Here is a 20734-nt window from a genome sequence, read left to right as displayed (position 1 = left end):
GGGTTACTATTTCTAATTCACCATTGTAGACCCACGAAAGGGATGATAATCATGAAGCTGATAACGTAATGATGAAAGGAATGGTTGAGACTTACCTCTCAAGAATATTCTTGCCCTAGCTTGGAAATTCACCCTAGGTGCTGGTGGGGAACTGTTTTGGAGTTTTATAACTAAAGAATTCGGAACTAAGTCTTTAAAACCCAACATTTTGTCCTCGTCGACCGCTGTGGCGGTCAATTCACCACTGCAGCGGTCTCGCTATAGCGGCCAAGTGCCCGCTATAGTGGACCACTCTAATACTGACCTCTGCCATAGCAGGCCTATAGCGACATCGCTATAGCGGTCCAGTGCCCTCCACAGCGAACACAACGAACACTGATTGACCACTACGGCGGGAAGCTGGGCGCTACAGCGGTTCCGCTATAGCGGTAATACTTCGACCACAACGGTGCCAATGAACCAGTGAGCTCGCTAATTTCATAGTTTTTCAACTCCACCACCCAACATTTCATCCGAGGCCTCAAAAACACAAACAAAACATGCATATAGACATAAAAACACCGTAGGAACTCACCCGCGGCGTCGGAATTCCCAACGGAGTTCTAATTTCCTAAACCCCCTGATGGACTTGACATAATCAAACAACAATCATAAACAGGTCAAGTTTTCAGTTCTTAAACTATACCATCGAGTTTCTATTAGCTCGTTCTACCCATGGAAAGTATCTATTTGGTGGGGTGATCTTATATTTCCCATAATGAACGGGAGGGTCATTACACCAGATACTAATAACATCGTTCGTCCCCGAACGGACAAGGATGAGGAATCTAGGAAAAGTTACCTGACTCGGTAAAAAGCTGAGGATACTTGCTACGCATATCCGATTCTGTTTCCCAAGTAGCTTCCTCAACTGGACGATTCCTCCACTAAACTTTCCCCGAAGGCTATTTCCTTGAACGTCAACTTACGAACATCTCTAACTAAGGTAGCAACAGGCTCTTCCTCATATGTCAAGTTCTCATTTAGCCAAACCGAATCCCAACGAATTATGTACGAACCATCGTCGTGGTGCCTCTTCAACATCAAAATGTGAAATATCGGATGAACTCCTGATAGACCCGGAGGTAAAGCCAACTCATACGCCACCTCCCGCACACGCTTGAGAATCTCAAACTGCCCAATGTACCATGGGCTAAGCTTGCCTTTCTTTCTAAACCTCGTCACCCCCTTCATGGGTGAGACTTACAACAGTACTTGCTCTCCCTCTCCAAACATAAGATCTCGGACCTTACGGTCCGCATACTCCTTTCGCCTACTCTGTGCCGCCAGAAGCTTAGCTTCAATCACCTTCACCTTCTCTAAGGACTCTCTCAGAAGGTCAGTACTCCAAGGTTTTACCTCAAACGAATCGAACCAACCAATAGGAGACCTACATCTCTTCCCATACAACGCCTCGAATGGAGCCATGTCGATGCTGGAGTGGTAGTTATTATTATATGCAAACTCGGCCAATGGTAGGAACTGATCCCAATGACCACCAAAGTATATCACACAAGCCCAAAGCATATCTTCAAGAACCTGAATAGTCCGTTTGGACTGCCCGTCAGTCTGAGGGTGGAAAGCTGTATTAAGGTCCAACCTAGTACCCAATACCTCATGCAAATACTCCCAAAATCGAGATGTAAAAGTTGTGCCCCTGTCGGACACGATGGAGATAGGAAACCCATGTAGCCTAACTACCTCACGAAGGTAGATCTTGGCTAATTTCTTCGCGACATAAGTTATCCGTACCGGAATAAAGTGGGTAGACTTCGTCAACCTGTCAACAATAACCTACGTAGAATCAAACTTCCCCAACTTCTTTGGAAGACCAACCACGAAATCCATTACTATTCTTTCACACATCCACTCAGGAATAGGCATCCTCTGAAGTGTAGCCCCAGGTTTCTAATTTTCATACTTCATCTACTGGAAATTCAAACACTGAGCAACAAACTCCACTATAACACGCTTCATCCTAGTCCACTAGTAGTATTGTCTCAAATCGCGGTACATCTTAATAGCGCCAGGATGAATGGAATACCTCGAAATGTGAGCCTCAGTCAGAATAGCCTTAATCAAATTGCCCACACGTGGCACGCAGACTCGCCTCTTAATCCGTAACATCCCTATTCGTCTATCACGACCTCTTTGGCCTCACCTCGCAACACCTTGCCACAAATTTTACACAGCTTGGCATCCTCAAACTGCTTAGCGTTAATCTACTCCATAAATGACGAACGAGCCTTAACACAAGACAACACCCTACCCGTATTAGAAATATCTAGCCTCATAAAACTATTAGCTAGAGTCTGAACCTTTCTAGCTAACGGATGCTCCGAAGAGATCAAACGAGCCAAACTTCCCATACTAGCCTACTTCCAGCTCAACACGTCAGGCACCATATTTGCTTTACCAGGATGATATAGAATAGAGATGTCATAATCCTTCAGCAGTTCCATCCATCTCCACTGCCTAGAGTTCAGATCTCTCTGAGTGAACACATGCTGCAAACTGCGATGATCAGTGTACACCTCACAATGACACCATACAACTAGTGCCTCCAGATTTTCAGCGCGAACACCACTACTGCCAGTTCTATGTCATGAGTAGGATAGTTTTTCTCATGCACTTTCAACTGCCGAGAAGAGTAAGAAATCACCTTTTTTTCCTGCATCAAAACAACACCCAATCCAGAACGTGAAGCATCACAATAAACAACAAAATCTTTGCCCTCCACAGGAAATGCTAGAATATGCGCTACAGTTAACAATGTCTTGAGCTTTTAGAAGCTCTCCTCACACTCGTCGGACCACTAAAATAGTACTTATTTCTGAGTCAAACGAGTCAAATGAGAAGCAACAGAGGTGAACCCTTTCATAAACCGATGATAATAGCTAGCCAGCCCCATGAAACTACAGATCTCGATCACTGATGTGGGCCTAGCCCACTCCCTAACTACCTGAATTTTCTGCGGATCCATTATAATACCCTCTTTCGAAATTACATGCCCCAAGAAGGATACAGAAGACAACCAAAACTCACACTTGGAGAATTTAGCGTACAACCACTTCGCCAACAATACTCCAAGAACAATCCTCAAATGATTCTCATGCTCCTCCTTACTTCTAGAATACACCAGGATATCATGAATGAACACTATCACGAAAGAGTCTAAAAGGGGCTTAAAAACACTGTTCATCAAATCCATGAAAGCAACTGGGGTATTTGTAAGCCCAAAGGACATAACTAAGAACTCATAGTGGCCATACCTGGTCCTGAAGGCTGTCTTAGGAACATCCTCTGCCCGAATCTTCAACTGGTGATGCCCTGGCCTTAAATCAATTTAGAGAACACAGAAGCTCCCTGTAACTGATCAAACAAGTCATCAACACGGGGGATGGGATACTTGTTTCGGATAGTCACCTTGTTCAGCTGACGGTAATCAATACACGTACACATACACCCATCCTTCTTTTTAACAAACAACACAAGAGCACCCCAAGGACAGGTACTCAAGAGAATAAACCCCTTATTCAAAAGATCTTGCAACTGTTCTTTCAATACCCTTAGTTCTACTGGCGCCATCCTATATGGTGGAATAGAGATAGGATAAGTCCTTGGGTCTAAATCAATTCAAAAATCAATGTCACGGTCAGGTGGCATACCTGACAAGTCCATGGGGAACATATCCGCAAACTCGCGTACCAGTGGAACCGAATTAATAGATGGAGTATCTGCGCTGGTATCACGGATATGTGCCAAATAAGCTAGACCACCCTTCTCCACTAGCTTCTTAGCACGAACGAAGGATAGTCAGATACCAATTTGAATCATCCAAATACCAATTGGAATCAAGTAGCACGAAAGAAAGAAAAAAAAAGAATTTTTTTAGTGTCTGGTAGACTCTCGAAGATAAGTACAGACGTCTCCGTACCAATCCGCAAAACTCTACTAGGCATGTCCTTGTACGAAAAGATCGATTAACCTAAGACTCCAATACCAAATCTGTCACGACCCAACCCGCCATGACCGGCACCCACGCTAACTCCTAGTGGAACCAATACGTAAGTCAACTACTCATTCAAGTCCATTTTTATATTAACCAGTTTAATATGGTTTATTACCCATTCAAGCACAAGATAAATCAAAATCTAGTCATGCATAAAATAATGAAGTAAATCCGGAAGTCCTAACTATTACAACCCCAAAATCTAAAAGTCACCGTACAAGGACTCTAATCCAAAAGATGTCTAAGGAATGTAAGTTGTCTAAATAAATAACCAACAATGTCTGGAATAGAAATAGACATCATAAAAGAAGATCTTCGGGTGGCCTGGCATGGATAGAAGCTCACCCTAAATCTAGCAGCAACGGCCTCAATGCTAGATATGAGGTCGGGTAGCAGTCTCTGGATCACAATCTGCACTCAAAAGAATGTAGCAATGTAGTATCAGTACAAACACTATGTACCGGCAGATATCATGGGCCGACTAAGATTAGTATCATGCATACATCATAAAATTAATAAAATAGATAAGCCAGCCAACAACACAAAATCAGTTAACTCATTCAACAAGACAACCCAGGATGTTAACAATCAAGGCACCTAATGATATCAAGAATCAAATCAACAGAAACAACAACGTAAATAAGTCTACTAATAATAACCATATATGTGGTGTACACACATGCTAAATGATGTCATTGCTCAGTAGTCATGACCTACAGGGGACCCAGGTGTCTGTGCACCACTCATTATAGATACTCATCGGACCCGAACCATAAATCCTCCGCTCCGAAAAAAACCTCGGACGCAGGTCCACTTCATGTACCACTCATTTTTGGAGCGAACATCAGACCATGAGCTCATAGTCTACGTCACATCCTCACCCCCTGTCAAATGTGTCTTTTCACATATATACACTAGTATTTCTTGTTCTCTTGTTTTCAATAATCGAATCATCATTTTGTATCCCAAATTCAACGAGAAGATCATATTAACTTCTCACCACAACAACATCAAACTATAGGTTCCAACACAATGAATAGTGACACGAATCCCACACAGTCACTCAATCAATTGCATATAGGGGTTTAACCACACACACATCATGTTTGAAAACTAGATATGCTTTCTCCTATCGATTTTACAACACATACAATCAACTAATCGAAGTCTAACTTAAGTAGACCGTAACCTACCTTGAATGCAGAGCTAGTGTAATGACCTGTTTGGTCGTTATAGTCAATTCGGCTTTTCTGTCCTTTTTTTGAGCTTGTTAGCTCATTTTGACCCAAAGGGACCGTTGACATGTTTCCCGAGGTGTCTGGACTTGATTCGGGCGACTTTTGTGGAAAATGGACTTTAAGCGAAAAATAGTTGACTCAAAGTTGACTTGTGTAGTCTTTCATGCTATTGTTGGTACTTAACGAAACATTGTAATGAGCTGGACTTGATTTTTAAATGAGAGTGACGGGAGAGTCCGATATCCAATGTTAGTTTCGGAATCGTGGATTGAGTGAGTGCATGAACATTACTTGATCTTTGAGTCCTAATTTATATTTAAACAAGTGGGGGATTGTTGAGTTTTTGTTCAAATAATATTATTATTTTAAATGTAATAGTTAAATGAAAGGATGTGTCTTTTAGTAAAGGGTGTGTTAGTTATTAAATAATTTGTCTATAAAAAGCCCTAAATGTTACTTTGCAAAAACAACTTTTCTTTCTCTGCAAAGTAATTTCTTCTTCTTCTCAAACCTTTTGCAAATATTTCTTCTTCTCCAATTCCAAAAGATCAAGTTCAAGTTCAAGTTTTGCTTTCCTATAGAATTTCTTCACTATTTGCTTACTGCAAAAATTCAAAGGCTTGTCATATCCACTAAAACTATTTGCATAAATCCCATAGCAATCTTGTAGATGAGAGAGTGCAAATATCATTTTTAGAAAAGCGTTTCGTACGTGTTTCAAGCCTCCAATCCAGTGTTCTTTATTCATATTTTCCAACAGGACCCAGTATGGTTAATTTGATTTTCTAATTTACCTACGGTCTTTCATTAAAGTGTTGTAATAACTTTGAATAACATTCTAACTATCGTTGCATTATATTAATAGAGGTGTTCGATGATGTACCGTCGATTTAGTTATAATTACGCTAAGTAGAGTAGAAATTAAAATATCCCCATAAGACCAAAACTAAAATGCAAAAACTTTAAAATGAATTTAGAATTCAAGGACAAAAGCAAAACAAATGCATAAGATGGGTAAGAGGAAAAGGAAAATAGTTGTTCAAGATGGAGACTTACTTTTTTTCTTGCAATTAGTTAACACAAGGGTCAAAACCACATAAATTCATAGAATAGACATAAGAAAATCCGGTAACTTTTTGTTTGCATCTACTACATCCTATATGTTTAGTAAGATTTTTTTTTGCAATGTTTATATTTTAAGAAATATATTTAGTTTGAGATTTTAAAATCTTACATTTCTGCTTCAAGATGTAACACTAAAAAATTAAAATTAGAGTTTGAAATTTAAAAATTAAGGATTTAAGTAGTCAATCTCACATCAACATGCATGGTGTCACGACCCAACCCGCGAGTCGTGCGGGCACCTACCATATTACTAACCTAGTAGGCGAACCCTTACCAACTAAACCCAACATTAAAACGTTGCGAAAACAATGCTTTATAAATTACAAAATTAACGCAAAAACTTCGTACAGGCTCTGTTTTAAAATACAATAAAACTAAAAAGAAACTCCCGGAATCTAGTCTAGACAGTGCAAGAGCTCCTAAATACAAGAAGAAAAAATAAATGACATAGCCTCCGCCGTGAGTGAGATGGATGTGGTTGTAGGAGAATGTCTGGTAAATCCACATGGCGAAACTTCAGCTAATACCTGCAACACATCTACACCCAGGAAGAGTGTAGCAAGAGTAGTATCAGTACACCACACATACTGGTAAGCTTCATAGGTCGACTAAGATTAGTAAGCAACACAATATAAAGTCAACAAGATAAGCAGACAAGTCAATGAAACTTCAGACTTTAAATCAAGGCAATTACAATATCACCCCTTGCCTTCTTCACTATCGAAGTCAACAATGCTACATCATCTAACTAATACATACAACTGTCTACAGACCTCTACTGGAATAAAAGCTGTAGAAAGGGCGGGACAGGGCCCCGTCATACCCATAAACATGTACATCTCAAAAGGCTAGCATACAAAAACAGACTGTAACTCCGGATCAATGGAGCGTACTGACCACTGCTGGATAGAAGTCCTACTAAGCTGGACCACCTGTCAGTCTACCTGAACTTGCCGACATAAACGTAGCCCCCCGAGAAGCGGGGAGTCAGTACGGATAATGTACTGAGTATGAAAGGCATAAGAGCAATATGTATATGTAGGAATCATGAATAAGATCTGAACTCATAAGCTGAAATGACTATCTGCGTGTACTTGTATGAACTAGTATCTGTATGTATCTGCATGAATCTGTATAACTGACAATACCTCTGTGGGCGTATAATATGCATGCTCATGCCTATCAATGCAGGTTATACATATATATATATATATATATATATATGTGCGTATATAACACCTGTCAAGCCTCTATGGCATCCCATCATATCGTATCGGCCCCTCTGCGGCCATCATCATATACATTACTGCGGTACGTGCAGCCCAATTCTTATATCATCATCACGGTGCACCAACTGATCAGGTGGTAATGCGTGTATAACGCCTATCCCTCTTCTCATACTCCACATATATCTAATATTTGCGTATATAACGCCTTCTGGTCACGGGTCAATATACATAGAGATATAATGAATGTAATGCATGAATAAACTGTACACATAGAACTGGATACATAAAACTGGACCCAGGAATAGAAGGAACAATCATAAACGCGGTACATGAACATCAATGACTGAAGTACTCCTAATTCTTCTAAGAGTAGAGTAATATGGAAGTTCGCTTACTCGCTTGTTGGCTCTTATCGTAGGATCATGCCAAAGGAAAGAAATGATAGCCTTAACATGCCATAGAATATCACCAATCGCCCAACTTTTCCTCGAACTTGTAAGTCTACAATTAAGATAACACAGGCCTCAATAAGACTATTTATCTCACTTACTAACCATCTTTAGATACATATAGAGCTTAACGAATTGTGGACAATATTTTCCTTGTAAGCTCAACAACCCTTCGACTTCCCATTCGATCTAACATCAACCATAATACCCACAACAACAATGACAACACTTATATATATCAAAATATACCTAAATCCATTCCCAATCGCCTCTTAAAATAACCCCAAATCACTATCTTACCCCTCATCAACTTACCACTTCCATAAGTATCCTCTCTTCACTTAAAACCGCTAAAACGCTTGATAATTAAATTAAATACAAGGATAGAAATCATTTACATATCTTGAGGGGTCTAAGATTACAAAGATCAACTTCAACTCTGACTCCCTAAGCTTCACAACCTTGAAGAAACCCTAGAAACAACCTTCTTCTTCACAAGCTCGAGTTTACGGGGCTCGGAACTTACCAAATCACCACTATAATGATAGAAAATGTTGGGAGTAAATATACTAGGGTTTTTATCTGACTTGGAAGAGAGAATTAAGGTCGTGGACCACATATTTATACTTGGAATTAAAAAGTCCCAGCGGTACGGTTCGACGAGCGGGTCGACGATGGTCCGTCGACCTGCACCTGCAAATTCAAGGCTGCAGAAACATAATGATGCCGCACAACGATGGTCCGTCCACAATGACTGGTGTCTACAGATTTCTCAGATTCAGCTCAGATCACGTCGATTCGATTCGTTCAACTTCTAATCCTGCAAATTATCAGGGATACCAGCTGGTACCTTCGTACACGGGGTAAGACACTTTCTATCTCCAAAACTCGGACATGGGTCTTAATTCCTAAGGCATACCTGAATATGAAACCATATGTTCTAATATGACGAGAACGAGAGGCGTAACACCTATAATACGATGCACCTAGGAAAATAAATCACTATCTGTCGTTCAACACTACACTTACCATATGCAAATCCCCTCTCCACCCAGTCTCTCAACTAAATCATAAAGGCAAATAAGCAGTATTAACGACAGTAGCACACACATGTATAACATAAAAATATGAGATGTAGCGCAATGCAAATGCGATGCAAAGGGGCCAAACACACTATACATACATGTTATCTGATGTTATTTCTCAGTAGTTATGATCTGCAAGGGACCCATGGCGTCTATGTGCCACTCGTTTCGGATTCACTCCTTGGACCTGAGCACAAACCTCTGCTTCGGAATGAACCTCGGATGCGGATCCAATTCACACACACACACACACACACACACACAGATATATATATATATATATATATATATATATATATATATATATATATATATATATATATATATATATATATATATATATATATATAATTCACGTATTCAACTCAATGGACACAAGGCCAGACAACACAATGCCCACACTCAGACTTTTCTGCTACCTGTATTTCCTCATAAACCATGCAATGCAATGTGACAATGCTATATACCAAAACAATCACAATTCCTGCCCTTGATGGGCGTAATGCCAACCCGACTCAATATAATTCTTCCAATACAACCTCTTATTTCCAAGGAAAAACAACCATATGAATATTCATCACAATCGGGTATAAAGACGGAAATCACTCCATCCTAGGGTTGCATAAAATAAACACGGAGTAACCCCACAGTGATAAGAACACTTTCTATTAATAATAACTCATTATTACCCTATACATCATTTACACAAGAATTTAGTCACATTAAAAGGTACGTCCATCCAAACTTATGTCCGAAGACCTAATCATGCGTTCTCCCGTTAACTCTAAAAGTTTATACGATTCGCTAATCAAAGTCTAACTAAAGTAAACCATAACCTACCTTTTTGACGAACAACTATTTGATTCTCCATGAATTGCTCGTCTCCTTATCCTTCATCCGAATTCATAAGCAATAATATTTGTAGGGAACGGTGGGGAGGAAATTAGGAATGTTTCTTTTTCTTAGTGTCATGGGTTTTTCTTTTCATATGGAACCCTAGGAGCATCCCTTAAGAGCCTTTTATTGAAAAGGGAGAGAAAAATAGGCTAAGTAACCAAAATCAGGCTACTGCCCCGTGTGGACCGCTGTGGCGGTCGCTACACCGTTATAGCGGTCTTTTCCTGCCGAATTTTCTAATTCTTTCCGAAATTAATTTTTCCCACTCCCAACCCTTAAAACACATCATGGATCTTGTTATTTACGACCCTCGACCTAAATTGGGAATGGTTTCGCGAAATATTAAATAACGACCGGCCGGGTCGTTACACATGGTTTCATTTTTTTATTTATGATTTGTGCCATACGGTCTGAGGGAGGACCCATAAACTATACTCTCTCCATTTTAATTTGTTTGTCTTAGTTATTATTTGGACAACAAAAATATTTTCTATGATCATAATTTATTTTAATATTTTTAAAATATTTTGAATTGTTAGCATTATGATTTATAATACTTTCTATGCAGTTCCTAATATATAAAATTTATTTCAAATTTTTTGAAGATTCTATTAAGGAATTCAAACCGAACATTAGTTAATTGACCTCGTATTCCGCATCAAGCCATACAAATTGCACCAAAATGAGTAATATAGGATTTTTTTTTTAAAAAGCAACCACTAAGAAAACTTTGTGGAGGGATATTTTATTGCTATAATTAAAGCAAAAAAACCAAGAGTCCAGCAACAAAAAGCCGACATAAAGAGCCCGTTTGAATTGGCTTATAAGTTGCTTATAAGCTGTTTTCAGCTTTTTTGAGTGTTTGGCTGACCAGCTTAAAGTCATTCTGTGCTTAAAATAAGCTCAAAAAAATAATTGAGCCTATTTGACTTAACTTATCTAAAGCAGCTTATAAGCTGAAAATAACTTATAAACCAAAAAAATAAGTTAGATTATTCCAACTTATTTTTTTTTTAACTTATAACCTACGTAAGCCCATCGAAACAGGCTCAAAGTCGACCAAAGAACAAAACAAAAGATAAGAGCAAAACAAAAGGACATCAGCCAAAATTAGGAAAGTTCCTGAAGATTAGGGTTCTTCCTCTTCTAACCACCAGAAAGATGGTCGGAATCGGCCTTCATCATAGATCTATAGCAAGCTTCTCTGCTTTGGATACACTTTCTCGCACCCCAAGCTCTCACCAGGTGCCGTGGATCCATCGCCATGGAGTTGATTCTCAGAGTGTAGCCAAATCTTGATCTATAAGGTAAAGTTTCTTCCTAATTCTTCGAATAACTTTCATAGCATTTTGCTGATGATAACTGAAAGCCCATTCCAAGAATGTTGACAAATGTGTAGACAACTAGTTGATATAGCTCCAAGAAATAATGGTATATATGTAATTGTTGTAGTTCCTAGCTCCAAGTTGATTTTAACTCTCTGTGTGAATGGATTTTCCTGTTAAACCCATGCTGAATAGTTTTCACTGTGAATATGAGAATTTTGCTGCTAAGAATCGAGTCACTTGATTATCAAACCAAGTTTGTCAAATCCTTATTTTCCAAAATCTAGACCAGATCTGCAAAATTACAGATATAGTTCCAAATTCTAAGAAACAACACCAAAATCATCACCCTCCTCATCCTTGCTCTGAATACTACTGATATACTATCTCCTTTGTTTCTCATTTATTGTTAATACTTCAATGGGCTGAGCTAAAAGCTAATACCACCATTAGAAGTCTTCACAATATTTGAGTTACAAAGTTAAACCATGTATATCAGAGTATCCAGTGTTCTTGGCATTCCTAATTCTCAGATTAGGGACTTCATGCTTATCTAGGTTCAACAATCTCCTCCCTGCACTAGGAAATTCAAAGAATGTCTAAAATCTTGATGTACCTTTATGTTTTATGGTGTTCCCCCTCTTCCATAATTTCCAAGTAATAAAAATTGGGACATCCATAATTGCCAAGTAATACAAATTGGGACAGCATGCAAAATAAGTTTGAGTTTCTTTGCACAATTCAGTTTCCACCAGTTCCTGGTCACTTGATGAACCTGTACCAAATTAATATGAATACCAACTGGATTTTTAAATACTTTCCACACCTCTGTAGCACAATTTCCTATTAAAAAAAGGTGTTGCATTGTTTCTTGCTGAGGAAGACTACAACAATAGCATTTTGAAGCAATGGGAATTCATTCTCATTAACTTGTCATCACTGGGCAATTTAAATTTCCACAATCTCCAAAAAAAGAAGGAAATATTAAATGGTACCCCTTTTATCCAAAGCTGTTTGAAGTCCTCCTGTTCTTGCTCCTTGTGCCTCAGTAAATTCCACGCACTGTTCACGCTAAACTTTCATGTACTAGTAGGCATCCACCATGGTTTGTCCCATGTTCCTTGCAATTGCTGTATATGAATTTCAGATTTAATATGCTCTACTATTTCTTATGGAATAGATTGTTGAAGTATTTCATCCTTCCAGCACCCATTTTCTATTAAATCTGCCACATCCTCCAAATCTTTATTAATAGGACACTCAATGGGAACAATATAGTGCAATGCTCCCAATTTAGTACAATTATCATAACACACATTAGTCATACCTCCGTTAACCTCCCACCATATTTCATGTTCAACGGCATCCCTCATTTCCAACATCTTCTTCCAAACTTATGATCCCCTCTTCCATTGTACCAGAGTAGGAATTAGCTTCTTAAAATACTTATTCCACATGTAATTAGCCCACATGGTTCCAGTTGTTCTGAATCTCCACCGCAATTTTGCAAACAGAGCATTAGAGACATCAAACATTGATTTAAGACCCAATCCCCCTTCATGAGTAGGCAAACAAACATCCTGCCAGGCTGCCCAATGTCTACATTTCCTCTCCTCATCATTGCTCCAAAAATATTTAGCAAATATTCTATGAATATCCTTCAAAACACATAGAGGGGGTGCTAACACTGACAATAAGTGTATGGGCATACTCTGAAGCACACTTTTGATCGACACAACCTTTCCTCCATAAGTTAGCAGTTTTCCTTTCCAAGAAAGTAGTTTACCTTTCACCTTTTTGATAAGCTCTAAGTAGAAGATCTTCTTTTTCCTGGAATGGGTGATAGGACACCCTAGATATATAAAAGGAAAATTTCCTTTTGTGAAACTTGTTATATCCCCTACTGTCTGTATCATCCCACCTCCAACATTGCTATGCATGTAATAAGAGATCTTTCCTTTGTTAATAAGCTGCCTAGAAGTCTTCTCATATTTATTTAGAACATACATAATGCATTTCAAAGAATAAGGATCAGCAGAAGTAAATATAATACTATCATCAACATAAGCAAGATGATTCATAGGATAGGTCCACTTTGGCATCCCATATCCAATGAATTTACTATCCTTAAACAAAGAGTTCAAAGCCCTAGAAAGAACCTCTGTGGATAGAAGAAACAATGCTGGGAAAGGGGGTCTCTTTGTTTCACTCCTCTAGTAGACTTGAAAAATCCTTTAGCCTGTCCATTCAATAAGATCGAGTACCAATTATTATCAACCAATCTTCTGATAAGATTAATTAAATGCTCTGCAAATCGCATCTTCCTTAGCACATGTAGTAAATACTTCCAAGAAACTCTATCATAAGCCTTGGCCATATCTAGTTTGATGATCACATTGGCAGGCTTGCCTCTGATTCTTATATCTGAGACTATCTCCTGAGTAAGGAGAATCTCAAATATACTTCTTCCTTTCACAAACCCAGACTGATTAGAAGAAACTAGGTTTGGAATGATACCTTATAATCTCCCATGAAGCACCCTAGAAATCACCTTATTAATGAAATTAGAAAGTCTAATTGGTCTTAAGTCTAAGCAAGTTTGAACAGGATGTTTCTTGGGTATTAAGACCAGATTAGTATGAGTTATGGACTTTGGTAATTCTGCTCCATCAAAGAAAGCCAAAACTATTGCATGCACATCATTTCCAACAATGTCCCAACAGTGCTGGTAGAACACCCCAGTAAAGCCATCAGGGCCACTAGCACTTTCCCTACTCAAGACAAAAACTGCGTTCTTAAGTTCCTCTTTAGTTGGGTAACCACATATACCCATATTCTGCTCATGAGTCACCATTTGGCGTACATGTTTCAATAAATCAAAATCCTCTGAATCTCCTTCCTGTGTGAATTGATTTTGAAAGAAGTTCAAAGTCTCCTGGGAAATGAGATCCATTGTTCCAAGACAAGAACCAGTGCCATCCTGAATTCTGCTCAGTTGCAAGTTCCTTCTTCTTCCATTCACATAATTATGAAAGACGCTTGTATTTCTATCCCCTTCTGCATACCATGTGAATCCTGCTTTCTGTCTCCAATATTGTTCTTCAAGGTGCAAATACTTCTTCAATTCTGCTTGTGTCTTTTGTAAAACAATTCTGTTTACAATGCTTGGATCCTCCTCAAAGATTGCTCCCTTCACCTTTACTACTTCTTCTCTTATAGCTAATTGTTTGAAAATGTCTCCATATGTTTCTCTACTTCACACTGATAAGGCCCTTTTCATATTCTTCAACTTCTGCTTAAAGGCCAGGTATGGGGTGCCCACAAAATCAGTCCTCCAGTTTTGAGCAACCAAATCTTTGAATGACTCATGTTGAGTCCAGAAATTCAAAAAATTGAAAGGCTTTATAAAATTAATTGTTTCCTGCCCACAAGTCATAAGTAAAGGGGCATGATTTGATCCTGTCCCTGTAAGATGCTCAATTTCTATTTGTGGAAAAACCACTGAAAAAGAGTGTTAATCAAGATTCTGTCCATCCTTTTGAATATACAATCCCCTGCTGATCTCCCATTCCACCACATAAATAAGCTTCCTTTGTATCCCATGTCAAATAACTCACAAGAGGTAATGCAAAAAGCAAAATCTTCACATTCATCCAAGGTAACTGGTAATCCCCCCAGTTTTTCCTCATCAGATAAGATAATATCGAAATCTCCTCCAACCATCTAAGGTAACTTCCAGGTATCTGCTATTTGATTTAGATCATCCCATAAAGCTAGTCTGTTAGTTTCATGACATTTAGCATAAACAAAGGATGCAATCATATCCTTTCCTATGTCTTGATGTTGAAACTTTAGAGTAACTTGTTGTTCAGAGTCTAGCACTACTTCCCATTGTACAGCAGCATCAATAAATACCCATATCTTTCCATTTATATTAGATATAGCATATTCCATACCTAACCTTCTTTTATACTTCTGGAGATGCCTGCAATTCTGAAATGGTTCCATCAAAGCAATTATGAAGCATTTGTGTTGCCTTTGCATGTTAATAAGTCTCTGAAAATCCTGTTGAGTATTAACAGACCTAATATTCCATATTAAGGCCTCAATCATCATTTAAGTTTGGCTGAAGCACTCCTCTTTGGATTTGCTCTCTTGATTTGTTGAACTTCCAGTTTCTTCAACTTCTTTCCATTTTTTGTTACAACTTTTGGTGACACATCTGCTTCTCTAACTGCATTTCTAATATTTTTTGATCTGTCTGCCATTCCTATATCCTCCTCCACTTGCTGTATCTTCTGCAAAGATTGTTGTATTTCTGCATCTGTAACTCTATGAGTCACAATCTCCTGTAGCATTTAATTTGGATCTGGGGTCCTGTTGACTGCTAACTAATTCATCTTGGCCTCAGTGCTTATTGCAGATACTTTAACTTCAGCACCTCTATGCAGAATCATCTCCTTCACAGGTTCAGTATTTGTAACCATCTCATTTCCTTGCATGTTCTCCATTTCTGTACTAATCTGCTCAACTTCAGTTTCTACTTGTCACGACCCAACCCCGTGGGCCGCGACTGGTACCCTAGCTGGGTACCCGTACATACCTATCTGACCGAATTTCGTATCGTACAGATTTTTTTTTTCAAACGGATATTACAGAAGTAGGCCGATACAGATACGACACGCGCGCAAACATATATATATACCTGAACATGCAGACATTTACAGATAAGCCGATAAGGCTAACATACAGACGAAACCCGTAACCCACACATCTATCTACAGGCCTCTACAGACATACAGAATCATATGACGGGACAGGGCCCCGCCGTACCCAGAATTTCCATACATACAGAACATACGGAAAACAGAAGATATATACCAAAGGTGTATGCTCCGGATCAAAGGAGCTCTTCAAAACAGCTGAATAAGAACCCTATGCTGGCGGCGTATCACCTGGTGCGTCTGTACCTGCGGGCATGTAGCGCATCCCCCGAAGAACCGGGGGTCAGTACAAAAATGTACCGAGTATGTAAAGCAGAAATATATCAAACATAATCATGATCTGGACCGGAAGCGCAGAAATATAATAAACAGGCTCATAAGCCGGACAGACAGAGTCATAGTCCCGCCAGACGGACAGAATCATGGTCCAGACAGACAAAATCAGAATCCCTACGGACATACAAAATCGGAATCTATACGGACATACAGAATCATAACCAGTCGGACAGATAATCCGGACGGACAGACAAAATCATAACCAGTCGGACAGATAATCCGGACGGATAGACAGAATCATAACCAGTCGGACAGATAATCCGGACGGACAGACAGAATCATAACCAGTCGGACAGATAATCCGGACAGACAGACAGAATCATAACCAGTCGGACAGATAATCCGGACGGACAGACAGAATCATAACCAGTCGGACAGATAATCCGGACGGACAGACAGAATCATAACCAGTCGGACAGATAATCCGGACGGACAGACAGAATCATAACCAGTCGGACAGATAATCCGGACGGACAGACAGAATCATAACCAGTCGGACAGATAATCCGGACGAACAGACAGAATCGTATATAGGGTACAGGAACGTGGTCGCCACTCCTGCCATTGGCACCACAACACAACATATATCAGAAATTCTTCTCCGATCTCCGTCATACATCATAACATAACCACGGTACCCGGGGGCGGACAGATAACACAGCACCCCGAGCCCGGACACATCATACTTCATAATATATCCTCGGTAACCAGGGACGGACATATACCACAGTACCCCGGAACCGGACACATCATACTTCGAATTTCACATATGGGGCTCGGTGGCCCATCCGCACGATATACATACCAGCCCGGGATCCGGTGAAAGGAATCATAGCACATGCACGAACTGATTAATGAAAAACCACATACGTACAGATTCAACGGAACAGAAATAGGCCAACTGGCAGATCGATTCAAAGTATTCAGATAGTTTTCAAACTACGCGCCTACACGTCACTTGGGGAGGTACGACAGATCATAACCCGAACTAGATTTTCAGATATCAGAACCATATTGTGAGATTTATATAAAAACAGTCATATTATGTTCAAAATGATAGTTCAGATGTTGCCTGTGAAAAACGGACGGAAATGAGGCAATTTAGATCATTCACGGGGTATCGGGGCTCCGTGGGCCCACGTCGGACCAACTCGAGACAAGATACATAAATTACTGATAAAAGACCTTATGAGGTCATCCATAATCATTCGGAAGTATTCCGACTCCGTTTAGGAAGGTTTCGTACAAAAGCACCCTTTAAAGATATTTTATAAGGACATGGTTCCAATCTTACTGAAGGAATTGGAGCAGATTTCCATATCGAATTCCGAGGAACGGAGTCGTATTTAAGGCTCGCGGCCGAGCCTATTATGTTCAGAACATGCCTAAGAATGAAGGGAAAGACTTTACATACCTTAGCTGCGTCTTACGCTTGTCCAAATTCAATTCCCGTTTCGCTCAAAATCTACAAATGGTCACATTTACCAATTGTCAATAGTAAGACTTTTAGCATTCTTTAATTCACTATTTGTCTACAGAAATTTGGGCAGCATCTCCCTTGCTTATATGCCTAGCCCGAATTTTTAATTCAGCAGTCAACAACACAACAACAATACCAACATCAATAATATCCTTTTTTCATATCAACATATTCCATAAAACAGCCCACACGCTGTTTTCCAACTTTCCTAACTAATTAACTCAGTATACAATTATTTAATCGCGTCTTCTTCGTAAATAAACTAGTATTAACACAAATAGGAAGAGATTCATACCTTTCTCCTTTTAATATTGTTGTATCTTCCCTTTTTCACCTTATTTTTATGCCACAACACACCGCCATACGATTCTGCAGTGAAAATTATACGCTATCCGGACTAAAATTGGGAAATTATACCTGGTTTGGGCTAAAATTTGGTGGTGGAAAGTTGGAGAGTTTTCTGGGATTTTTGGGGTGGTGTTCGTGGTTTTAGACTGAAAATGAGGGGGTCTCCCCCTCTTTATAATTGTTTTGGAAGCTGCCAGAAGCAGCTGGAAAAGTGTTCATCGCGATCGCGCTGCCTTCTGGCGCGATCGCGTAGAGTAAATGATTTCCTTCTGCGCGTTCGCGCCCCCTCTGGGCGCGTTCGCGCAGGGTTAAAATTTCTGACTGGATGTTCATTCAGTAAAACGGTCATAACCTTTGATCCCGATATCGTATGAGGGCCCACGACCTATGGATGGAAAGATAATTCAATTATCTACAACTTTTATTTCTGGGCGTTTTCCCAAATTCCAAACTTATAATACCGTTTGTGCCCCTAGAAGTCAGATCATCCGAAAATGCTTCCTTAAATTGTCCTTTTGGAGGGCTTCCACTTTGATTTGGCCCAAGGGTCCTTCTTGAGTTGTGTTTAACTTCACATATGTGAGTCATATAATTTGTCACATGTCCCAAAAAAAAAATCTTGACGTGTGGGCCCCACCTCAGCTTACAAATAATTCGACGTTCGAAAATGCAGGATATAACACTACTTGATTTGTTTTTGTGATTTCATTTGCAGGAAACACAAATTCAACATGGGACACCATATGAGCACTAGGAGATTTCTCCAATGTTTTCTGTTGCTCTTTCTCTTTGCTGTTAGTGATATTTCTCATTTCTGCATGTTGTTGCTTTGCAGGTATGTCAACAACATCTACTTGAGAACAATCAACAATTTTTTCCACCTCTTCAGTTTCTGGTGGTTTTCCAGCATTTGTAAGTTTCCCTCTACTTGCATCGCCTTCCATCATCTCTGCCTTACTTTCTTCTAGTATATTAGAGAAAGAAGCACATAAACGTTCTTTATTCTCATTGTTCACCTTCTCCACCTGTTGTTGGTCCTCTTCTACAACATTTTTTGACTTACTGGTGACCTCATTTTCCTCCTGATTTGTGGAATTAGAGTTAACTTCTTGACAAGATTCAGTATCTTTTTTCCCCTCTGATTCTGTGCCTTCAATCTCCTCTATCCTATCTCCCCATTTCTTTATTGATTCTGTTGTTGATGTCTCCTTTGTTGTTTCCAATGGTTTTTGAATTGTCATTTTAGCATCCTCTTGTGCAGTGATTTCCACCACAGGGTTAGTCCTCTTATTTTCACAACCAGTGTTCTGCTGAGTAGGTTCTTCATCCCTTTTATCCTTGACATCTCCTGATGCAGTCACTTCCCTAATGATACCTTTTATAACGTCATTCATTGTTTTAGTATCACCAGCCTTCATCTCCTTGTCTTTTTTATCCCCTTCCTCTGTCAATGACTCAAATTTGTTATGAGTATGTATCTGATCATTTGAATCCTTCAATTCTTGTCTAGCAGTCTCCTTCCTTTTGTTTTTATCTTTCCAAATAGGTGGGGGATGTCCAACCACTTTGCCACTAGTGAGAACTTTCATGGGCTGCTTAAAATTGTTCCTGTAATTATGATGTCTATTAACACCCTTGCAATATGGTACTGTTTTCTTCATTCCATCTTCCGCTTGTTTTTGCTTCTGTATTTTATCTGTTTTGACTTCATTATTTATGTGTTCCTCTTTTGCAGGTCTCAGTTCCGAATTCAGCACTCTACATTCTTCTTCATTGTGACCCTGTAGTTTACACTCAAAGCAATATTTCGGTAGATAGTCATATCTAATGTTCACCATCTCTGTCCTCTCAGCCCCAGTTTCCTCATTTATTATATCCATTTGTGCTGTTCTCGGTAGATCCGAATTTAGATCTACCAAAACATTTACCCTAGCACAACTCAGGCGAGTCCTGTTCACTGTTGCAAGGTCTAGATGTAATGGCTTTCCAACAGCAGTAGCCAATGAAAACAGTGATTCCTTCACAAAAAATGTAGGGAGCAGATTAGGAAATGATATCCACGCCATCACTTTTGTAGTTTCCTCCTCTATTTTGAATTTTGAATCATATATCCGAGGCCGCATCTGGTAGTAGTATCCATCTTTTGAGTGTAAGAAATATGATCCTTTTGAAGTGAGATTCACATAATCCTCCAAGTGAGATAATCGAATTAAAACATGTCGATGTCTAAAAACACCAATCGTACATTTTCCTTTCATACCATATTGCGCTGGTATTATAGTCCTGAGTTCCTCAATTTTCAGCCATCCATAGGAATATTTTCCTACAACTGCATATTGCAGATCTTCAATAATGTTCATTCGATCAACTTCCTTCTCTGTCCTTTGTATTTGTGGCAGTCCATTTATAAAAGTGATAGGTTTCATATCAATCGGGTCCACTTTTAT

At 39.3% G+C, this 20734-nt stretch overlaps 1 protein-coding gene across 1 annotated transcript; it reads right to left on the bottom strand.

The window, feature by feature from the left end:
- Positions 1 to 11351: 11351 nt before the first annotated feature.
- On the bottom strand, positions 11352 to 15122 carry LOC132624210 (uncharacterized). Its single transcript, XM_060339024.1, has 7 exons — positions 14948 to 15122; positions 13951 to 14618; positions 13664 to 13836; positions 12818 to 13547; positions 12096 to 12174; positions 11877 to 11973; positions 11352 to 11436 (listed from the first exon to the last, which is right to left on the bottom strand). Exons 1-7 carry the CDS (start codon positions 15120 to 15122, stop codon positions 11352 to 11354), a joined length of 2007 nt encoding a protein of 668 aa, XP_060195007.1.
- Positions 15123 to 20734: the final 5612 nt, after the last annotated feature.

Source organism: Lycium barbarum, chromosome 12 (genome assembly GCF_019175385.1).
Source record: "Lycium barbarum isolate Lr01 chromosome 12, ASM1917538v2, whole genome shotgun sequence".
Taxonomy (NCBI): domain Eukaryota; kingdom Viridiplantae; phylum Streptophyta; class Magnoliopsida; order Solanales; family Solanaceae; genus Lycium; species Lycium barbarum.
The sequence above is the reverse complement of the archived record's forward strand: the minus strand, read 5'-3'. Positions and strand labels throughout refer to the sequence as shown.